The sequence below is a fragment of the Tribolium castaneum genome, chromosome 2 (assembly GCF_031307605.1).
Source record: "Tribolium castaneum strain GA2 chromosome 2, icTriCast1.1, whole genome shotgun sequence".
In the NCBI taxonomy this organism is placed as follows: Eukaryota; Metazoa; Arthropoda; class Insecta; order Coleoptera; family Tenebrionidae; genus Tribolium; species Tribolium castaneum.
The window spans coordinates 741,199-759,189 of NC_087395.1; the positions used below are offsets into that span (position 1 = coordinate 741,199).

Below are 17,991 nucleotides of genomic sequence, written 5' to 3' on the forward strand. Positions count from 1 at the left end.
GAGAACACCTTTGTAAACATAACCTCTAAAATTTTAAAGCCCCATTTAACTCCTTTAGCGAGTAAATTAACTATATAGAATTGCATTGTCTTGCAGATTAAGTGTACAAAATTTCAAATCATTATGACAACTGGAACCCTTTCAAATTTAGCTCTGAAAATATGAAAACAGACAGACACACAACAGAGTGAGTTAAATAAAAGTTTTTAAAAGTCATTAAATTAGTCGCGTAAAATCTTTTTTTTAATGTTTTGATATGGTTTACATTTAATAAAGGAATTAACTCTAAAAAGCAATTTAAAACTTTACCAAGTTATACCAAAAATTGTGTGAATCTTGCGTTTTTTAAGTTTTCTTATAACATATTTTAAATAAAACTTTTTATTGAAAAAGTAGAAAAAGTATATTATTCCAATCAGCTGTTAATCCAATTTTATCATCAAATGGCCAAAAATTATGTTAGTTTTAGAATTAAATTCTCAAGTTTTTTATGGATTTTTCTAAAAAAAAATCAGTAATCACAATCCCAAAATTTCTTATTTTTCTCATTATTAAGAACGCTTTTCAGGCAAAGTTAAAATTATTTTAATTATTCACCCAATTATACTAAAATAGGTATTACTCTAATTTTCTTCCAGTTCTGTTGTGACAAAAATAAAGTTTTTTATTAAAGAAAATGTTAACTCATCTTTTTTAGGTCAAAACTAATAAATTATTTTATGCAAGAACTTGTCAAAATACGAATTCAAAATTATAGTAAAAGTAGATGATTATTTTTAAAATTTCAAATAAATTGGCGCCAATGTTTCAGAGTTTTCAAAGTTCAGCTCTTTTGAAAAAATATCAAGAAAATAATTTAGCTGAATTCAGAACGGCAAATTTGGTTTGTTTGTAAAATTTGAAAGTATTTGAGCATGTAGAAAAATTATCACTTTGATAAACCCTTAAAAATGCAATATTAATGAATAATAAAATAATAGAAGCAGGATTATACGAATAATTACTAACTATTGATAAAATATGTCCAAAAACAAAGAAAATTTCAATTTCAGTTTAGAAATTGTTTAAAAAACGCTCTAAGTAAAACTATAGAGCTAGAGTGAAGTAGAGTTGTTTTTGTGTTTGATTTTAGTCTTGCAGACTTATCGTCATCCGAGCTCCCTTGAGCACTTGTTCCATGATAAATGACGTTAAAAACCCACTTGAGAGGCGTATTTTACATGAAAGGAAATGCAGCAAAAGCGCTCACCTTGAGTAACACTTTCCGTTGAATGCGAAGTAATTGTCGAAACTTTGATGAAATTCCGAGTTTTTCCGAGTGAATTAGAGACAGCAACCGGTTTGGGTGGTGGAACTGTGTCCCACGTTGGTCGTAAAGAACTGTCGGAAAAGTCGCTTGTAGTATTGCTTGGATTTTTCCGTGAAAGTACAATGCTTTCAAAAGGGTCGTCAGACCGCAGAGGTGAAGTAGTGTATTTGTGAGTCGTTGTGCTAAGCGCCTGAGAAGATGCTTTTATCTGAAAAGGATATTTTAATATTTATAATCAGGATACTCAATCTTATTGTGTTTGTTGCTTGTTGTTATCAGATTTATGAACACATCGTTTTGAGGGAGAAAAATGTGCGCTATCGCATGATCTCATTCTTTAGTTTTTTTTTGTTGATTGTCTTTTGCCTCACTCAATTCTAAAACCATAAATAACTTTTTTTCGCCTTTCGTTTAATGCGAAAACTTTGAACTGCTTGAAATCTGTTTCCTGGTTCACAGCATGCACTTTAATTGTGTTTTGGTGAATCAGAGCAATGTAAAGAGCTAGTCGAAAGTCGCAAGATAAATCCTATGATCGTAATGCGGTTTTAACTTTAAAATTCTTCAAAAGACATAATTTACGAAGTCTCTGACTGATCAGAACTTAATTTAAATGAAACAAACATATAACTTTTAGGCATAAATTTAAAATCATATAAATCGTAAACTAATTTTGAGGAAAGTTCGCGATTTCGTTTATCATTCTTTAAGATAATTACGGAATTTTTTTTGAAAATTATTAATTAGTACAAAAGACAAATAAAACAATTTTCAAATTTGTCTCCAAGTTTCGACAATTTGAGAGGTCAAAGTACAATTTGTTTATATCTTTGTATATTTATTTCACAAAATTAGAATAAAGTTAGCCTCTTCCACTCCATTTAATTTATTTTCTTACATACTCATTTTATTTTAAAAAAGTTGATCAAAATCTAAAAATCACAAAATTAAATCGAAATGACTGATAATTTTGTTGGATTGAACTAGTTTTTAAGAAATTTAAATCGCCATCATTTTTTAAAAAATTGTCACAAAAGTTGTTAAACTCAGTTTTTTTTAAATTATAATTTTACAAAATTTTGTTATAAGTAAACAAAAAAATCACAAAAAACAACAAAAATATTATTATTTTGTCTTTTTTTGAAGTTTATGAATATTTTTTAATGGTTTTTCGGTTAATTTCGCTAATCTGGCTAGAAAATTACAAAATGTAATTCAAAGTAATGCCACTTTTCACTCATTTTATTCAGCACTATCGTGCCAAAGCTTTATTTTATTTGTTTTTTACGATTTATCATACTTTTGATAAAAAACAAAACTTATTTGAAAAAAATCAGTAAATTATAAAATGTGTATACAAGTAAAACTATTTTATTTTATTTTTCTTAATGCTTTGATATAGTTTACAAACAATAAAGAAATTATCTGTCAAAATTTTGTAAGAAACAAACCAAAATTTTATCAATTATCAATTCTACGTTTTTCAAATTTTTAGTAACGTTTATTACGTTTTATTTTTCGAAAAAATTCAATAAAAGTAGGCGAAAATTATAATACGATTAACTTTTAACCAAAAATTCATCGTAACGTACAGAGACTTTTCACAACAACAAATTTTTCTAAAATTTTGTAAGAAACATTTCAAAAGTTCGTCCAATTATGCAAAAATGTGTATTTAATTTTCTTTAAGTTTTGTTGAGATAAAAATTTAGTTTAAAAAAAATTATTAACTTACTGATGTGCTTTATACTACATAAATATTTAACACTCCCCCCCTTTGTTAACGAAGTGCTATGGTATACACAATGCTTTCATAAAAATCCGTAATATTTTGAATTTGCAACATTTATAAGTTTTAAATTATAAAATTGATTGTGTCTAATTCACATGACGTTTAATTAATTTATCCTTATCACGTAACTTTTGAAATGACATTTTTGCTCTTGAAAAATTTGACGGAAGAAATTGTTGTTGGTTGTTTAGGGCAGGGATGTAAATAAACTTTATATTTAGCGACGTTTCGATTTTAATTAAATCATTTGTATCTTATATTTTGACGGATCTGTCACTTTGACGGCATTCACAATTAAATTAAGCGGCACATTACGTTCAAATTTCATAGATGGCTTGATGAACAACCATTTGTGAACACATTGTGTAAAGTTTATTTACATCCCTTATCACGTAACTTGATTATACAGGGATGACCCAGCTCATATCCGCTCTTCTGTAGATCAATTATTAGTAAAATTGGATTTTTGATTTTGTTCGAACTATACCGAAGAATCAACAAAATTAATCGTAAATAAAGAAATTGCAATTTTTGCTTTTTTTTCGAGTGGTTAACACACATTTTTTTAGTCCGAACTATTTCGCAGTAACAGGCTAAAGAATTACAAAATGTGCCTGAAATTGATAATAATTAGTAATTAATAATCTGAAGACATAAAATGCTTTTTTTCATAAAATCAGGTCAAAACTTTAAAAATAAAATGAAATGGATGTTAGTTTACCTGTTTTATGATTTTGATTGTTTTTGACTAAAATTTTATTTGTAAATGAAAAAATTACAAAATTTGGTCGAAAAATGAGTTATCTTCACATTTTTCAGGCTTCAAAACACGTTGCTAAGCTCAAACCAAATTGAGTTAAAACTCAGCAATTCAAAACACGTTTTTAATGCACAAATGTAGTTATTTTGCAAATATTATGATAGAATAAAGTCACAAAATCGTCAAATATTTTTATTTACATAAGAATGTGTTTTGCAGTATTTGTTAAACAGCAAATTAAAATTTATTTTGCATTAACCGAATAATTAAATAAATTCAAAAACAAATTTATTTTTTGGTGCTAGCAACATTTGTTACGTATTTCTTGCACAAAACAACATTTAAACATCTTTAGTTTAAGAATGACTTAGGAACTATGAATACCTACCACTACTTTTTTGCAGCGAGTTAATTAATTAATTAATAATATGGAGTACTAAATATTGTGCTATAAACTAGTTAAAAAATAAAATTATTTCTCTTTGTGTAAACCATTAAAACATAAATTATAGGGAATTGTAAACAATTTCTAAAAAATCAAATGCATAGAAAATAAAATTAAACATTAGACACTAAATTTTGTGTGATGACTAGTTTTTAAAATACCTACAGTAAAATTATAAAAAGAACTCACTTTCTTAATGGCAAGAATAAAACACAAAACACTATAGACTAGCCTGGTTTTCAAACAACTTTTGTTCACAATGTTCGATGATTTAAAAAATTAGTTAGACCATTTCATACAGTTGAAGAAGTTCTAAAAGGAAAATACAACTTTGATTACAAACTTTTACCATTTTACCATTATCCACAAATCCACTTAGCCAGAAATAACGTGAAACATCTAAATTGTTTTAATTGCTTTTTAAATCACAAGAATTTTTTATTGATTTATTTTCAAAAGTGTATTCTACGTTTATTTAATGGTTAACATTGCGCTTATTCATAACACTGAAATAATGTTGCCTGTGTCACTTTATAACTAAAAAATCAATTCTATTTTTTAAAATCTAATTTTTTTTGACCTGATTTTTTGTTTTTGGTCTTTTTTACGAATGTAAAAAATTTGCTTAAATCAACCTTAAACAATTTACTGAAGTAATGAAATTAATTATTTATTGATTAGTTATTATTATTGTCTAGTTTAAAGAACTTTTAGCTACTACAGGGTGACTCAGGGAAGTGTAATCGATGTATAATTTTTTTGCTATTTAAAGTATTGCCAAGTTGGTTTCATTATATCATACATCGTCTTAAAGTGCACAAACTAAAAATATACAGGGTGTTGTATACAAGGTTGTAAACCAAAGTTATATTTTTTAAAATGGTTTTCTTTTGCTTGAAACATCCAGGTAATGTACAGGGTGTGCCAAAACGCAAAAAGTTGAGTAGCTCATTTTTTTCAAATGAAACACCAAGTATTTTTAGCACGTTTAGACAGCATTTTGCATAAGCTTTCTAATGGCGTAGGGTTTGCATGGGAAATTTAAAACATCTTTCAGAATTTTTCAAAAAAAATTATTATGTACTAGCAAATTTGTTATCCTAGAATCTGATAAGTCAAATGGTAGTTTATTATTTAATATGTACTAACGTGACAAAATTCATTAGTAATTTAATTATTACTTGATATATAAAATTTTTTTGAACATTTTTATCAGAAAATATTCGTAGGCAGCGATTTTTCAAAAATTGTTTTTTTTATAACGAAAAGTTGAATAATTCCGAAACGAAAAGAGATAGACTCATAATAATTTCTATAATATTACATTACTTTTTTGCGTAGAATATAATTATGCAAAAATATATAGGGTGTTTCGTTTAAAAAATATAGCTTTGGTTCACTACTGTGTATACAATACCTTGTGCATAATAAAAATATTTTTAGCTTGTGTGTACTTTAAGTCGATCTATCGGATAATAAAAACGGCATGGCAAAATTTCAAATAGCAAAAAAGTTAGAGAACGATGACGCACCCCTGGGCCACCCTGTATGTATTGTATAATTTAGAAAGAGGGAGGTTTTGCATAAAAAATCCGACTTTTACTGATTACTCCAAGCGTGGAAACAAAGTCTACAAAATACAGATAGATGATGACGTACAAGTGAGTTGGCTAACGTTGGTGACAGGTGGATTTAGAGAAAAGTAGAGGTAATTTTTTCAGTGTATAACTGTCACCTAATGTTTATGAGACGGATTTCCACATTCGCCGTATCCCCATATTTCACACTGCATCATAAATTAAGTGCTAGTTTTCAAGTTAGAAATTACAAAAATAAAACTAAAATTTTCAAACAAATATTGTGACGAGAACGCATCTGCATGACCCAAAAACTCAAATCCTGAATCTATTGTTGTGTTTTACGGTTACGGTTGCTTTATTTCATGACATCAGTTTGCAGATAAAGCAATGCAGAAAAATTTAACGGTTTTAGTACTTTTATTTCCGTGTCTATTGTTGTCTCAGTATTGGAGACAAAGCAAAGCAAAGCAAATTATTGTCTTCCAACATACATAGGGACAAAGCAATCAGCTTAATGATGCCATAGGTCAATAATTTTAATTACTCGTGCGTGTAATGTGGTCCGCTTGTTGCACTAGTCTGTCTAATAGCTTAATTTAGATAATGCTTTTAATTGAAATTGCTAATTTAAATCATTACAGCAAAATATTTATTTTGTTCAACGAGTTTGCCAAAACTAGTGAGCGCAGCATAATTTTGGGTTAAGAAAAATGTAAAACCTTATTGTTGAAACTTGAAATAAATGGAGCAAATTCGAGGACAAGTGCAATTTTCTAAACTTTCAGATATAAAATAACCATGTTCCTCTCTCTACCTTATCACTTATCTGTCTTTTCAAGATGAAAATGTGTAGTCTAGATAAATAAGGTCAGCCTTGAGCTTATATTCCTTAGTAGTGACGCTTCAAGTCTTCTCATAATTCAAAGGATGTTCAAACTTACCGTATCAACTGTGGACCCTTCAGTAGTAATTGATTGATTTTGCGATAAAAGTTTTGTCGTCCGGCTTTGTCGTTGATTTTTTCCTGAAACTAAAGTTAACATATTAGATACATTTTCCTAAACAGAATTAATCCACAAAACTGTTTTCTTTTTCAGCTTAAATGTTCTGCAAAAGGCAAAATTGCAAAAACCTATTCTAAATGTTAAAAAAATTGCAAAAAGAAACTATTTTAATTAAAGATATTTATTTTATTATTTTACTTTCCGTTTTAGCAATTTTCTGGACAAACTATTATTTTTCAAATTCAAAACCTATTTAAACGCTAGAGAAAAGCCAAATTAAAAGCATTTTTGGATTGTTTGAATGTTTGCTTTAAGTCTCGAAAGAGATAAAATTATGTTATCTTTGAAGCTTATTTTTAAGAAAATTTTTTAGTTATCAGCTATCTTTTGGATCAAAACGCTCGAGAAAGAAACAAACAGCATTTTTGAATCCAAACGGACAATCTTTGATTTATTTTTTCAAATAAGTTTTGTTTCTTATAAAAACACGTACTATTAACTAACCTACGTCAAAGATTAGAATTATACACTATCTTTGGCCCAACAAAATAATAATTTTTTAGCTTACTTTTGTCTAAATTTTCTAGCTCTAAAAACATAGATACCAGCCAAAATGTTGAAGCAACAATTTTAAGATAATTTTTGATTTGGCTTAACATGTTTTAGAAAATTTTTGCAAAAAATAACAAAAATAAAAAATAAAGTTTTTTATTTAATTTGGTTGTTTTTGGTTAATTTTTATGTGTATATTTGCAGAAATATCTAAAAGAATATTGTGATTTTTCAGACCAAAAACACTTCTTAAACAATCAAAAAGAGGAAAAAATAACAGCATTTCTAGAACCAATCAGGAATTGTTTTGACTTATTTTAAAAAGAATTGCTGAAACATTTACGTTGCTCGCAAAATCATGAATTCAAGTCTCGAAAAAAAAACATTGCCCTTTTGTGAAACCCATAATAGAACTTTTTAATTACTTTTGAACAAATTTAAGGAAATAATTGTGTTGCTAGCTCTAAAAAATGATAAAAATGCTAAAAATCTTTACAAGATCCAGAAACTGTTTTTTTAACACAAAAACGTTCTTAAATATTTAAAAAAGGCTAAAGTTCGGTACATTATTTTTGGCATACCTTAGATTAAACTTCTGGTTAACAAATAAAAACAAGTATATAAAACCTTTTAGAATTTTTTTACACTGTTTAACAAAATATTTTAAATAATTTTAATCTCAAATAAACCCTGAAGTCAAACTGAATTTTAGAACCTTTAATTTTGTATTGTTATCTTCTGGCTAATTTTTCCAATATTCCACAAAATAGGAGCGATTTTGGATGAGTGACGTGATAAAACATTTGGAAAAAAAAATAGTGTCATTTTGCACCAACTTTAAGAAAAGCTTGCAAAAAAAGATATTACTTAAAATACGTGCTCTGAACGCCTCAAAAAAAATAAAATTATATCATTTTTGATCAAATTTGCCTATTTCTCTGCTAATTTTAGACAAAATTCTGAAAAAATATTTTTATATTAAGAAGAAAAATTCGTCTTTTGTGATCGAAAAAAAATTGCAATTTTGGTTGACCAGTTTTGTTATACGTTTTCGATCAAAATTATCAAAATTAATGATTTTTGGCTGAAAAACGCATCCAAAACTATCGAAGAAAAGGAAAAAATTCTTAACGATTTATGACCACATTTTGGCAAAAACAAAAACAATTTACAAGTCAACTTAAAATTTTTCGCCTTATTTCTAAGAAAATTTTGCGAAATAATTATGTTATCCGAGGTAAAATCTTTATATAAAACTGTGTGTTTAGCTTAAAAACGTGATAAAACTTTTAACAAAATTTCACTAAAACATTGATTTTAAAAAACTTTCAAAATTATTTTATTTTCGATCTAATTATGCAATTATTTGTCCGTCTTAATAAAATTTCTTTATGAAAATCCGAAAAACTGAAATAAAAAGACTTCTTATTAAGGATCGGATTTTAGGGAACATACTTAACACGTAATTTTTAAGAAATTTTTTTAAAATCTCAAATAAATCGGTTTTGTTAGCAACGTAAATATTTAACATTATTTTTATTTTTTCCAAATGCCGAAATTGATTTGTTGTATTCTAAATATGATTTAAAAATCTTAAAGTTGAGTTTCACCTTCCAAATTTTAAATAAGATATTTTTTTAGTATTTTATTAGCATGTACTTTAGAAAAACAATAAATAAATTTTTTCAATTTAATGTTTTTTTAATTTTACATCTTGTTTTTTTGTTTCTCAGATTTGCAGTCTCACAGTTTCTCATTGTTTCAGTTATACAGTACCTAAGTTTCTTATTCTCAAGCTTTTAGTTTATTCGTTTTCAAATATATTATTTTTATTTTTTTATTTTTTACTCTTTTGCTCAAGTAGTTCTACAGAGTTCCACGGTTCGTTAAATTTTTTTCTGTATTTCAACTTTTGATTTCAAAGTTTTTCAGCTTTTGAGTCTCTTAGTGTATGTAGGTTTTATTTAAGATGTAAGTTTTTCAATTTTTAGTGTTTTTCTTATTAAGTTCTACAGTTTTTTTTCAGTTGTTCTTTTACTTCTTCACAATTTTAATCTCAATATTTTTTTGAATTTACCAATGTTTAAAGTTACTCACTTGAATTTTGAATTTTTCTACTTTTGAGTTGGAAATACAAGTTGCATATGATACTATTTTTAAAATTGCACTGTTTTTTATTCTTTAGGAGTTTTATGAGTAATTGCAAAAGCACAGTATTGTTTTGATTAAACCACTTTGAGAAATGACTTTGGAAATGTTTGAAACTTTAGTAAATAGCATAACAAAATTAAAACAAAATAAATTTTTGTAAAAAGCACTCCAAGAACTGTGGAAAAATTAGTGACCAACTAAGACAAACTGTACAAACAAATTTGGAATATAATCATTTTTTTTAAATCAAAACATAAATTGAATGAAAAATGTTTAATACAAGTACTGTGTAATTTTTCGCTTTTATTTTACATTTTTTAACACTTAATTAAAGTTGGTTTTTAATCTTCCAAGAATCAGGTTTTGACCTAATGTGGTTATAGTTTTCAGCCAGAAAAAGTGTGCTAAAATGTTTGAATAAAAGTTCCAGTTTCATTATCCCATTTTGAACAAAAAGGTTTTTAATGTTGACTTTAGTGTAATTCATTTAAAATTGTAAATTAGATGTGGCTAATTAATTAATGTACTCGTTTAAATGAAGCCTTAGGCAAATGCGATAATTTCATCGAAAATCCCGTAATCAATAAACTATGTGTAGGTAATTTAATTGTGATTATTTTACACCACGATTAGTCAATTTTAATCTACTATTAGCTACGGTTTTAGCAATAATTTAGTGTGATTGTAGACAAATGAAATAGTCCAGTAGGTGTAACTTACCGATCGTATTCCTTTCAGCTGGAGCTTTTCGTTCCGAAAAATCGTCCGAATAAAAGGATTTATGTTGATTTGTTTGAGGAGGTTCTTCGGTTGATCTCTCGCCCACTTTTCCTTCATCCAAGTTAATTTTTTTACTGTTCTCTTTTACCAAATTACCAGATGACGTAACCAAATTATCTCCGGTCTTTTCAGAAAAATTGAACTTTCTGTGATAGTTTGGTGGAATTTGCGTTTCGATAAATAATTTTTCGGACGTGTTGGCAACGCTTGATATATTTAATAGATTACTATCGCAAAGCTGCTGACCTCCACATTCTGAGTCTCCTTTATCTCTTTCGATTGATTTGCTTCCAAGGTTGGTTTCGCCTTGAATAGATGTGACACCACTCAAGCCTATTATCTTTTCTGTTTCCGGTATTGTGTAATTAACAAAGTTTGCTTTCATATCGAGATTCGTCGCCAAGGAAGCGATCGCCAAGGTCACTAAAAGGAGTGATAACATCTTAAGAGTTGGTTAAGTTCGAAGCGCAATTTCCTCCAGGAGTCTCCTTAAACTCATGATCTGGAATCAAAGGAAACCAATTCTAGTGACAGGCAGACTCTAAATGTGTTTTTGAATAAACTATTTTTCAAAAAATGAGACATGACCTTGCTGGAATTAAAAAAAACTAAAAGAAATTATGTTTTGAACCTACTCTCTTAAAGACATCGAAATAAACCAAGTGGCACTGCAGGCGCACTAAATTGTACAAAAATTTAAATAATTTCTAAATGGTTAGTAAATTGCAAAAACTAAACTGATTTATAAAGTCTGAAAGAGTGCTCAATTAAATATGTACATATATACAAAGGTGTTATTTAAAAAACTATGTTAAAGGCTGCACTGTATAAATGAAACACCCTGTATAACCCAACTCATTGAGCACTGAGCTCTCAAACTTCTTAAACAACAAAAAGTAAAAAAAGAAAAAAAAATAGAATAACTATTTAAAAAACAGTAAAGTACTTACGAAATAAGAAAGCTTTCAGCTTAAAATAAGATGACTTACGATTTGAAAAAACGAGCCTACTTATTCTTAACATGTAAATAAATTGCAAACTTTAATCTTATTTGGATCTGTTTCCATCAAAATAAATAATATTTTATCAAAAAAGTTTGAAATACATCGTTTATAATTTTGTCCTACTTTAGAGAAGTAATGTGTAAAATAAGTTATTTTTAATTTAATTGTGCACCAATTTGGCAAAAAACCTTAAATTAACATATAAAACATTAACAGAATTAAATGTAATAAACAAAATATACCAAATTTTTCACCATATTAAGCGAAAATTTTACCAAATCAGTAAGTTTCTAATTGAAAATAAAAAATAAAAAAACTAATAAGAAATGATAAAAAGAAGATTATTTTTTCTAAAAATTTTGTATTTTCTACAAATCTTTTATGACAGGATAAAATATTGATTATCCCTTTATTTTGCGGCGAAGTGTATGTTCTCGTGTAAGCTAGTGTTGTAAAAAGCTGGTACAATACGCAAAACAAGCCGCAGATTTTACAGAAATACATCTTTTTTTTCTAAAACGTTTGGTTTTTGAGATAAGTAGGCTTTTAATAAATAACCCGGCGCATCCACCATTTTTCAATTTTAAATAATGTTACAAATATGTTCTCAAATGAGCTAGTTTTGTAAAAAGCTGGTATAATACGTACATTAAACTGCCAAATTTACAGAAACTACAAAAACAAACCTTTTTTTTTCTATGACTTTTAAGACCGGCTTATGAAAACATCATTAATTTAATTCGCAATTAATAATTTAACAAATGTGATTGGTCCATTGGCGTTATTACCTTTTAACAACGAATTAAATTTTAAAAAGCTTTCTATAAACCGGCCTTTACTTTTCAAATTATGATTTTTTTGGTTGTAGAATTAGGTGCTTCTCTACAAAGTGGTATCCAAATTTTAACCAAGAAAATTAAAAATTAAAAATTTATGGTTGCAAATGCAAAATGAGCCGCAAAATTTACTGAAACAAACCGTTTTTCTATACGAGTTTTAAATGTTTGACTTATGAAGTTTTTTATTAAATAACCCAGCGCGTCCACCATTTTTCAATTTTAAATAATTTGATAAATCTTTTCTAGTAAATTAGTGTTGTAAAAATGCTGGTGTATTATACTTGCAATAAGCTGCAAAATTCACGGAAACAAGCCACTTTACCCCAGGTCTAATAGTTTCGCCGTACTCGCCTAAAAATTCCAAAAAGTGAATTTGCATTTACCAAAAAATATTTTTTTTAACTCGTTCTATCACAGTTTTATGTACTTTTCTACATCTAAACAATCCTCTCGAGTTGTTAAAAGTGCAAAAAGTCTATTGCTTCTATTTTTTGAATTTTATTTTTTTCACTTTGTGTCAAGATCTTTGTCGATATTTCTCGTGGGAAAGCTCTATTTCGAAAAAACTAATTGTTTTCCAATTAATAATTATTAAAAAAATTACAAATAAAAGCAAAAATAGGTCAAATAAACAAAACTTTATAACTACAAATCTATTGGCCGTTTTCTTAACGCCAATCGATTCCACTTCTTGTGAATATTTTTGTCGTAATTGAGAAAATAAAAAAGTAAAACATTTGTCAACATCCCCACATTTTAAAAAATATGCCTATGTGCTTATAAAACATAAATAAATACTTGATTTTAGGTTTTTTAAAATACAATTTTTTTTCGCCACCTTAGAAGGAAATTTTCGCAAATTAGCGAGTTTTAACTTGAAATCAAATAATTTTCAATATCAATAAGAGTGTTTAAGTAAAGACACTCTAACATGTTGAAAACGTCAATTTCGTTTAACTTTAGTAAATTTTGATAAAAAGTTTCATTTTTTCTCACTCAGAAATCAGGAAAATTCAATGGTTTGTCAATGATCTTTCAGATCTGCTTTAATACTTCTTTCGACAATTGTATCGAAATTTGGTTTTAAAAGTTTAATGTGTTTTAAGAGGTCAAGGAGACCAATTTAGATCAAATTTGTTTATCTAAATACGCAAAATAAGTAAGTATCTGGCTTAAAAGCACGATAATTTTTTAAAAATGGTCAATTTTTTTGCTCTGTACGAGAAAAATTAGAAATAAGTGACGTTAAAAACATTCAAAAACACTTTAAAAATTGCAAAACTAACTAATTCTTGACCATTGTTACAACTTTTCCCAAAAATCATAAATTTATTAAAAAATTATGCTTAAGCTATTGAAGTCGTTTCTGCAAAATACTTACTTTAAGCAAAATACTAAAATTTTCACCATATTAAAAGAAAATTTCGACAAATCAGTAAGTTTTAGTTTTAGTTTTTAATTTTATGTAATTTATTTTGTAGTTATCTATTAGCATGTTTAAAAAAAATAACTGTAAAAAAGCAATAATTGTTTCAATTTCACTTAGTCATTTTTGATAAATTCTTGTAGAGTAAATAAATTTCTCGGCCAGAAACAAGATAGATCCACTAATAATTTATACGAAATAAATAAACTTACTTTCAAACACGTAAAAAATCTCTAAAAAGATAAAAAGTAACTTAATTTTCGACTTTCATAAATTATGTTTAGGTCTGTTTAAGCAATATTGAAAAAATTGAGTAAATATTTAACTTTAAAATAAGCTTAAATTTCGAAATATACAGGGTGTTCTATCTAAACCCCACATTAGAATTACTAGTAGTTCTAATCATGATATTTATCTAAAAATTTGTATACTACTATAATCTTTAAGGTCCTACTCAATGAAAATATTTTCAAGATGGTGGTACTTCCGGTTATACCGGAAGTCGCTATCAACTTTAATAATTTAAATTGAAAGCTATATTTTTTAATGCGTTTTTGATTACTAGAGTTATTTTAATGTAAAGATGATTTCGAAATCTTTAAAAGTAAGCGAGTTACAATTTTTTTAAGAGACATGTAAATCCAAAAATTTTCAAAAAATCCTAAATATTTCAAAAACGGTTAAACAAAGATAAGAAAGCTGATAAAAACTCTCTTAAAAAAAAACAACTTAACCAAAAACGCAGTAAAAATCATAGCTTTTTATTTAAAACAAGAAAGTTGAAAGCGACTTACTGTATAGTAAGTACCGCCTTCTTAAAAATATTTTCACTAAGCAGAACTTAACAGATCATGACCGAGTGGCAACATTCAGATAAATAAATTTATTAGAACCTTTAATACTTCTAATGTGGAGTTTGAACAACCTGTATAAGCTAATTTTAAATCTCAAAGAAAGTGATATTAAATTTTTCGCTTAGTTTAAGAAAGTCTTTCTTTAATTTTGCGGTAGATAAAAATTCCATTTGGCAATGAAACCACAAAACTCGATGTATTTATGTTGTTTTCTTATTTTTCTGTTTTTTTTATCCTATTTTCAATCGACGAACCGCCACTGATAGATGTATGTATGTATGTTAAAGTCTCGAACGAGTTTATCTTGAATTCATGAGGCAGACAGAAGCATATCAAGCCAAACACCCGTGTTCAGCTGGTAGCGAGTTAATGGAGTAACCAAAAAGCAATTGAGAGTTGCGGTTACGAACTACGTCCAGTAATTCTTTTCCTTTTTTCTCCAAAAAATTAATCTACTTTTTTCAGTACAACCGTTCTCTCCTTTCACTATCGATAATCAAAAAAAAAAAAAATATGAAAAAATTTCAATAGATTTTTAATAAATTCCGTTAATAAGAGGCAATCATTTTATTGATTGTCTATTCATCAAAATATTTTTAAAAATAAGATAAAATGACGTCATAAAACGCATTATCCCACTTGTTTATGGCTCCAAATTTCCCATTCTTTGAATAATTCAAATAATGTAAACATAACAATGCAAGTCAAGCTTATGAATATTATATTAAGTTGCTTCTATAGTATTTGGCTAATCAATAGACGTAAATAATATCTTAATCTTTAATTCATGTGAATCTGCATCGATCCGTTATTTATTCCTCCCAGAAGAAGGAACATTCTTTGTGATTTTCGCAGTCTACTAACATTTCCTTTCGTATCTGTGCCCATCTTCTTAGGGACAATAAAATTTGTCAGAAATCGAAAGAGGGTCAAAATTATTGCAAGTTCCGCACAAGAGTTGATACGGCTATCATCACAGCAATATTCAAAAAATTTCAGACAAGGGTCGAACAAGGGACTCAGGCTATATTAAGTTAAACTAGGTGAAATTAGTTTTGCAGTTTCAGCTTTTATTTTTCAATTTCTAGTTGAACGTCTATTCGGACACTTCAATATTTTAATATAGCGATGCAAACGTTTGTGAAAACGATCGACTGGCTGTAAAAAATGCGTCGGGGAAAAGCACTCCTATATATTGGCATCTGAAATATTTCACTTATTGAGATATTCAGCACTTTTTACACGACGTAATTTTATCAAGCGAAAATAGATTCTTGTATTAATTTGATGGAGTTATTTTAAATAATAAATACGTACGTGTGTGTGGTAATGTTTACGGTTCACTGATGCAAATGTTGCAAAGTAAGAACGTACATTTAATCAAAGAGAAACACTTGGCACGAACTCGCTTGGAAAATTTTTGTTTAAAAATGTGCTGATCTTGAAGGAAAACAGACAAAGCTTAATTTTTATTTATGTATTGTAGTGTGGAGAAAATTACATTTTGGACTAGTTGTAATTCAATTTCTATTTAAATCTATTATCCTGTGTCACAAAATTCTGATATTTTTTTTTAAATTGCTATAACTCAACGAAAAATTTTAACAGGTGTTTTTCTGAGGTAATATTTTTTTATTTTTAAATTTTACATTTTTATTTGCCATTAACACATTTGCTATTAACATATTTAGTATTGTTCTTTTGTTAAAAAGTGTCGCTAAAAAGGATGATTGATATAAAAAGCATGAATTTGGATTTTGTATTAAAAATCAATAACGTCTACCTACTTGCAGACAATTTTTTCTCTACAAAAAGCTCAACATAGAAAATCGTTTAAGAAAAAACTCTCTTAGTTCTCATAAAGGTTTTAAAACTTGCAATATAACTTGTTTTTTATAAAGTATTTCGAAATGTAATTGAAAAACTTTCTAGAATAATAATGTTGGAGGCGCCGGGATAAATTACAAGCCATTTTTGAATTATTCACAGAACGAACAATCTTTCACCCAATTTGAAACACTAAATTATTTCAAACATTATAAACCGTTTTATCTACAGGTAGACAATGTTTCATAGAAACAAAATAACTTTTTACCTTTTCTACAGTAGAATATAAAATTTCGAAAAATCTACGAGTATATTCACAAATTTATTGTTAACAACGGTCAAAGAGTCACAATTATTTGACTTAAAAAAATTATTTCCATGTTTTATTGACAAAATTATTGTTTCTTAACAAAATTAGTAAACATTATGCTGTACTCTTATTTTTGTTAATTTCTTATCAATTAGATGATAAATATCACACAACAACAGCTGACAAAAACAAAAAGGCTTTAAATTTGTATTTAATAAAAACCTACTGTCTTTAAAATATTTAGTGAATGAAACAATGTTAACACATTTCGAGTACAAAAAAATACATTTTTATTTACTTCTTTTATTTTCTTTTTTTATTTAAAATGTTGTTTATTGCTATTGAGTTCGTTTACGACCGGAAAACTGAAAAACAAATTTATTTCAAGCAACATTATCATTATCAATAATTTAATACTGTAATGTAAAATGTAAAAAATCATCATTTTCTACTTATAATTATTGGTAAAGAAAATTGCAATCAATTGTTATCATTTTCTACAGTAGAACAACAAATATCAATAAACATACTAGCAGTATATTAAAAATAAAAATAAATTTACATAAATTAGTTGTTAATAATAATAAAAAAGCAAATATTTTTGACTCAGAAACAGATTTTTTTTAAGTTAAAATCTGCTACCTGACAAATTCTAGAACAAATCAATTTTCGTTTATTTCCATCCTTACTCTTATTTATTTAATTCAAATGAAAAATTTCAATTAAAAAATTGAAATTGACAAAGTCTTGTATTCAACTTGTATTCAATAGAAATTATGTATGTACTAAGTTGAAAAATAATTAATAATGGTATTATTTTTGATGGCGGTTATAAAATGCTTTTTAAACCAGAAAATGACAAAAAAATTAAGTATAAATTTAGATTTGAAAATTTAAAAATTAGTGACATAAAATCCTGTTAAAAATTTCTGCATTTTTAGTTGTAAAAGATTATTTGGGCTTTCATTTATACTAAACCGACTAAATTTTTTAAAAATTTTAAAACAAAAAATGATGCATGTACTGAGCCAAATATTTAATACCCATTTTCTTTTTTTAAAATGTGGTGCAATGTTACTAACATAAGATCGAAATTGTACTCAATTGGAGCAAGCCTTAAAAGTAAAGTGTAACTTTAGCCAACCATAAGTCATGTAAATTCAGCATAAGACAACATAACTTCATAAGTGCGGCCGTAAATAAACAGCTAGAATGTGACTAAAGTTTCTCAAGCACAGCTTGCTCTAACAGAATATTTTCGATCTTATGTTATTTTTCGTGTAGTCTATAAAAAGTGTACGAAAAAATTAAGTGGTTGTTTGCAATTCTGTTAATTTCTATAGTTATGTGATTTTTTA

At 27.1% G+C, this 17,991-nt stretch overlaps 1 protein-coding gene across 2 annotated transcripts in view; it reads right to left on the reverse strand.

Annotated features, from left to right (window-relative positions):
• Window positions 1-17,991, reverse strand: part of LOC656715 (metabotropic glutamate receptor 2) — a 419,913-nt gene that overhangs the window by 233,974 nt on the left and 167,948 nt on the right. For both annotated transcript variants that reach the window (XM_064354798.1, XM_064354797.1), the window contains 3 exons: window positions 10,314-10,875; window positions 6,828-6,916; window positions 1,250-1,517 (listed from right to left, as the gene is read on the reverse strand). In XM_064354798.1, coding sequence (XP_064210868.1) covers window positions 1,250-1,517; window positions 6,828-6,916; window positions 10,314-10,815 — 859 coding nt within the window. In that variant the 5' untranslated portion in view covers window positions 10,816-10,875. The remainder of the gene's footprint in view (window positions 1-1,249; window positions 1,518-6,827; window positions 6,917-10,313; window positions 10,876-17,991) is intronic.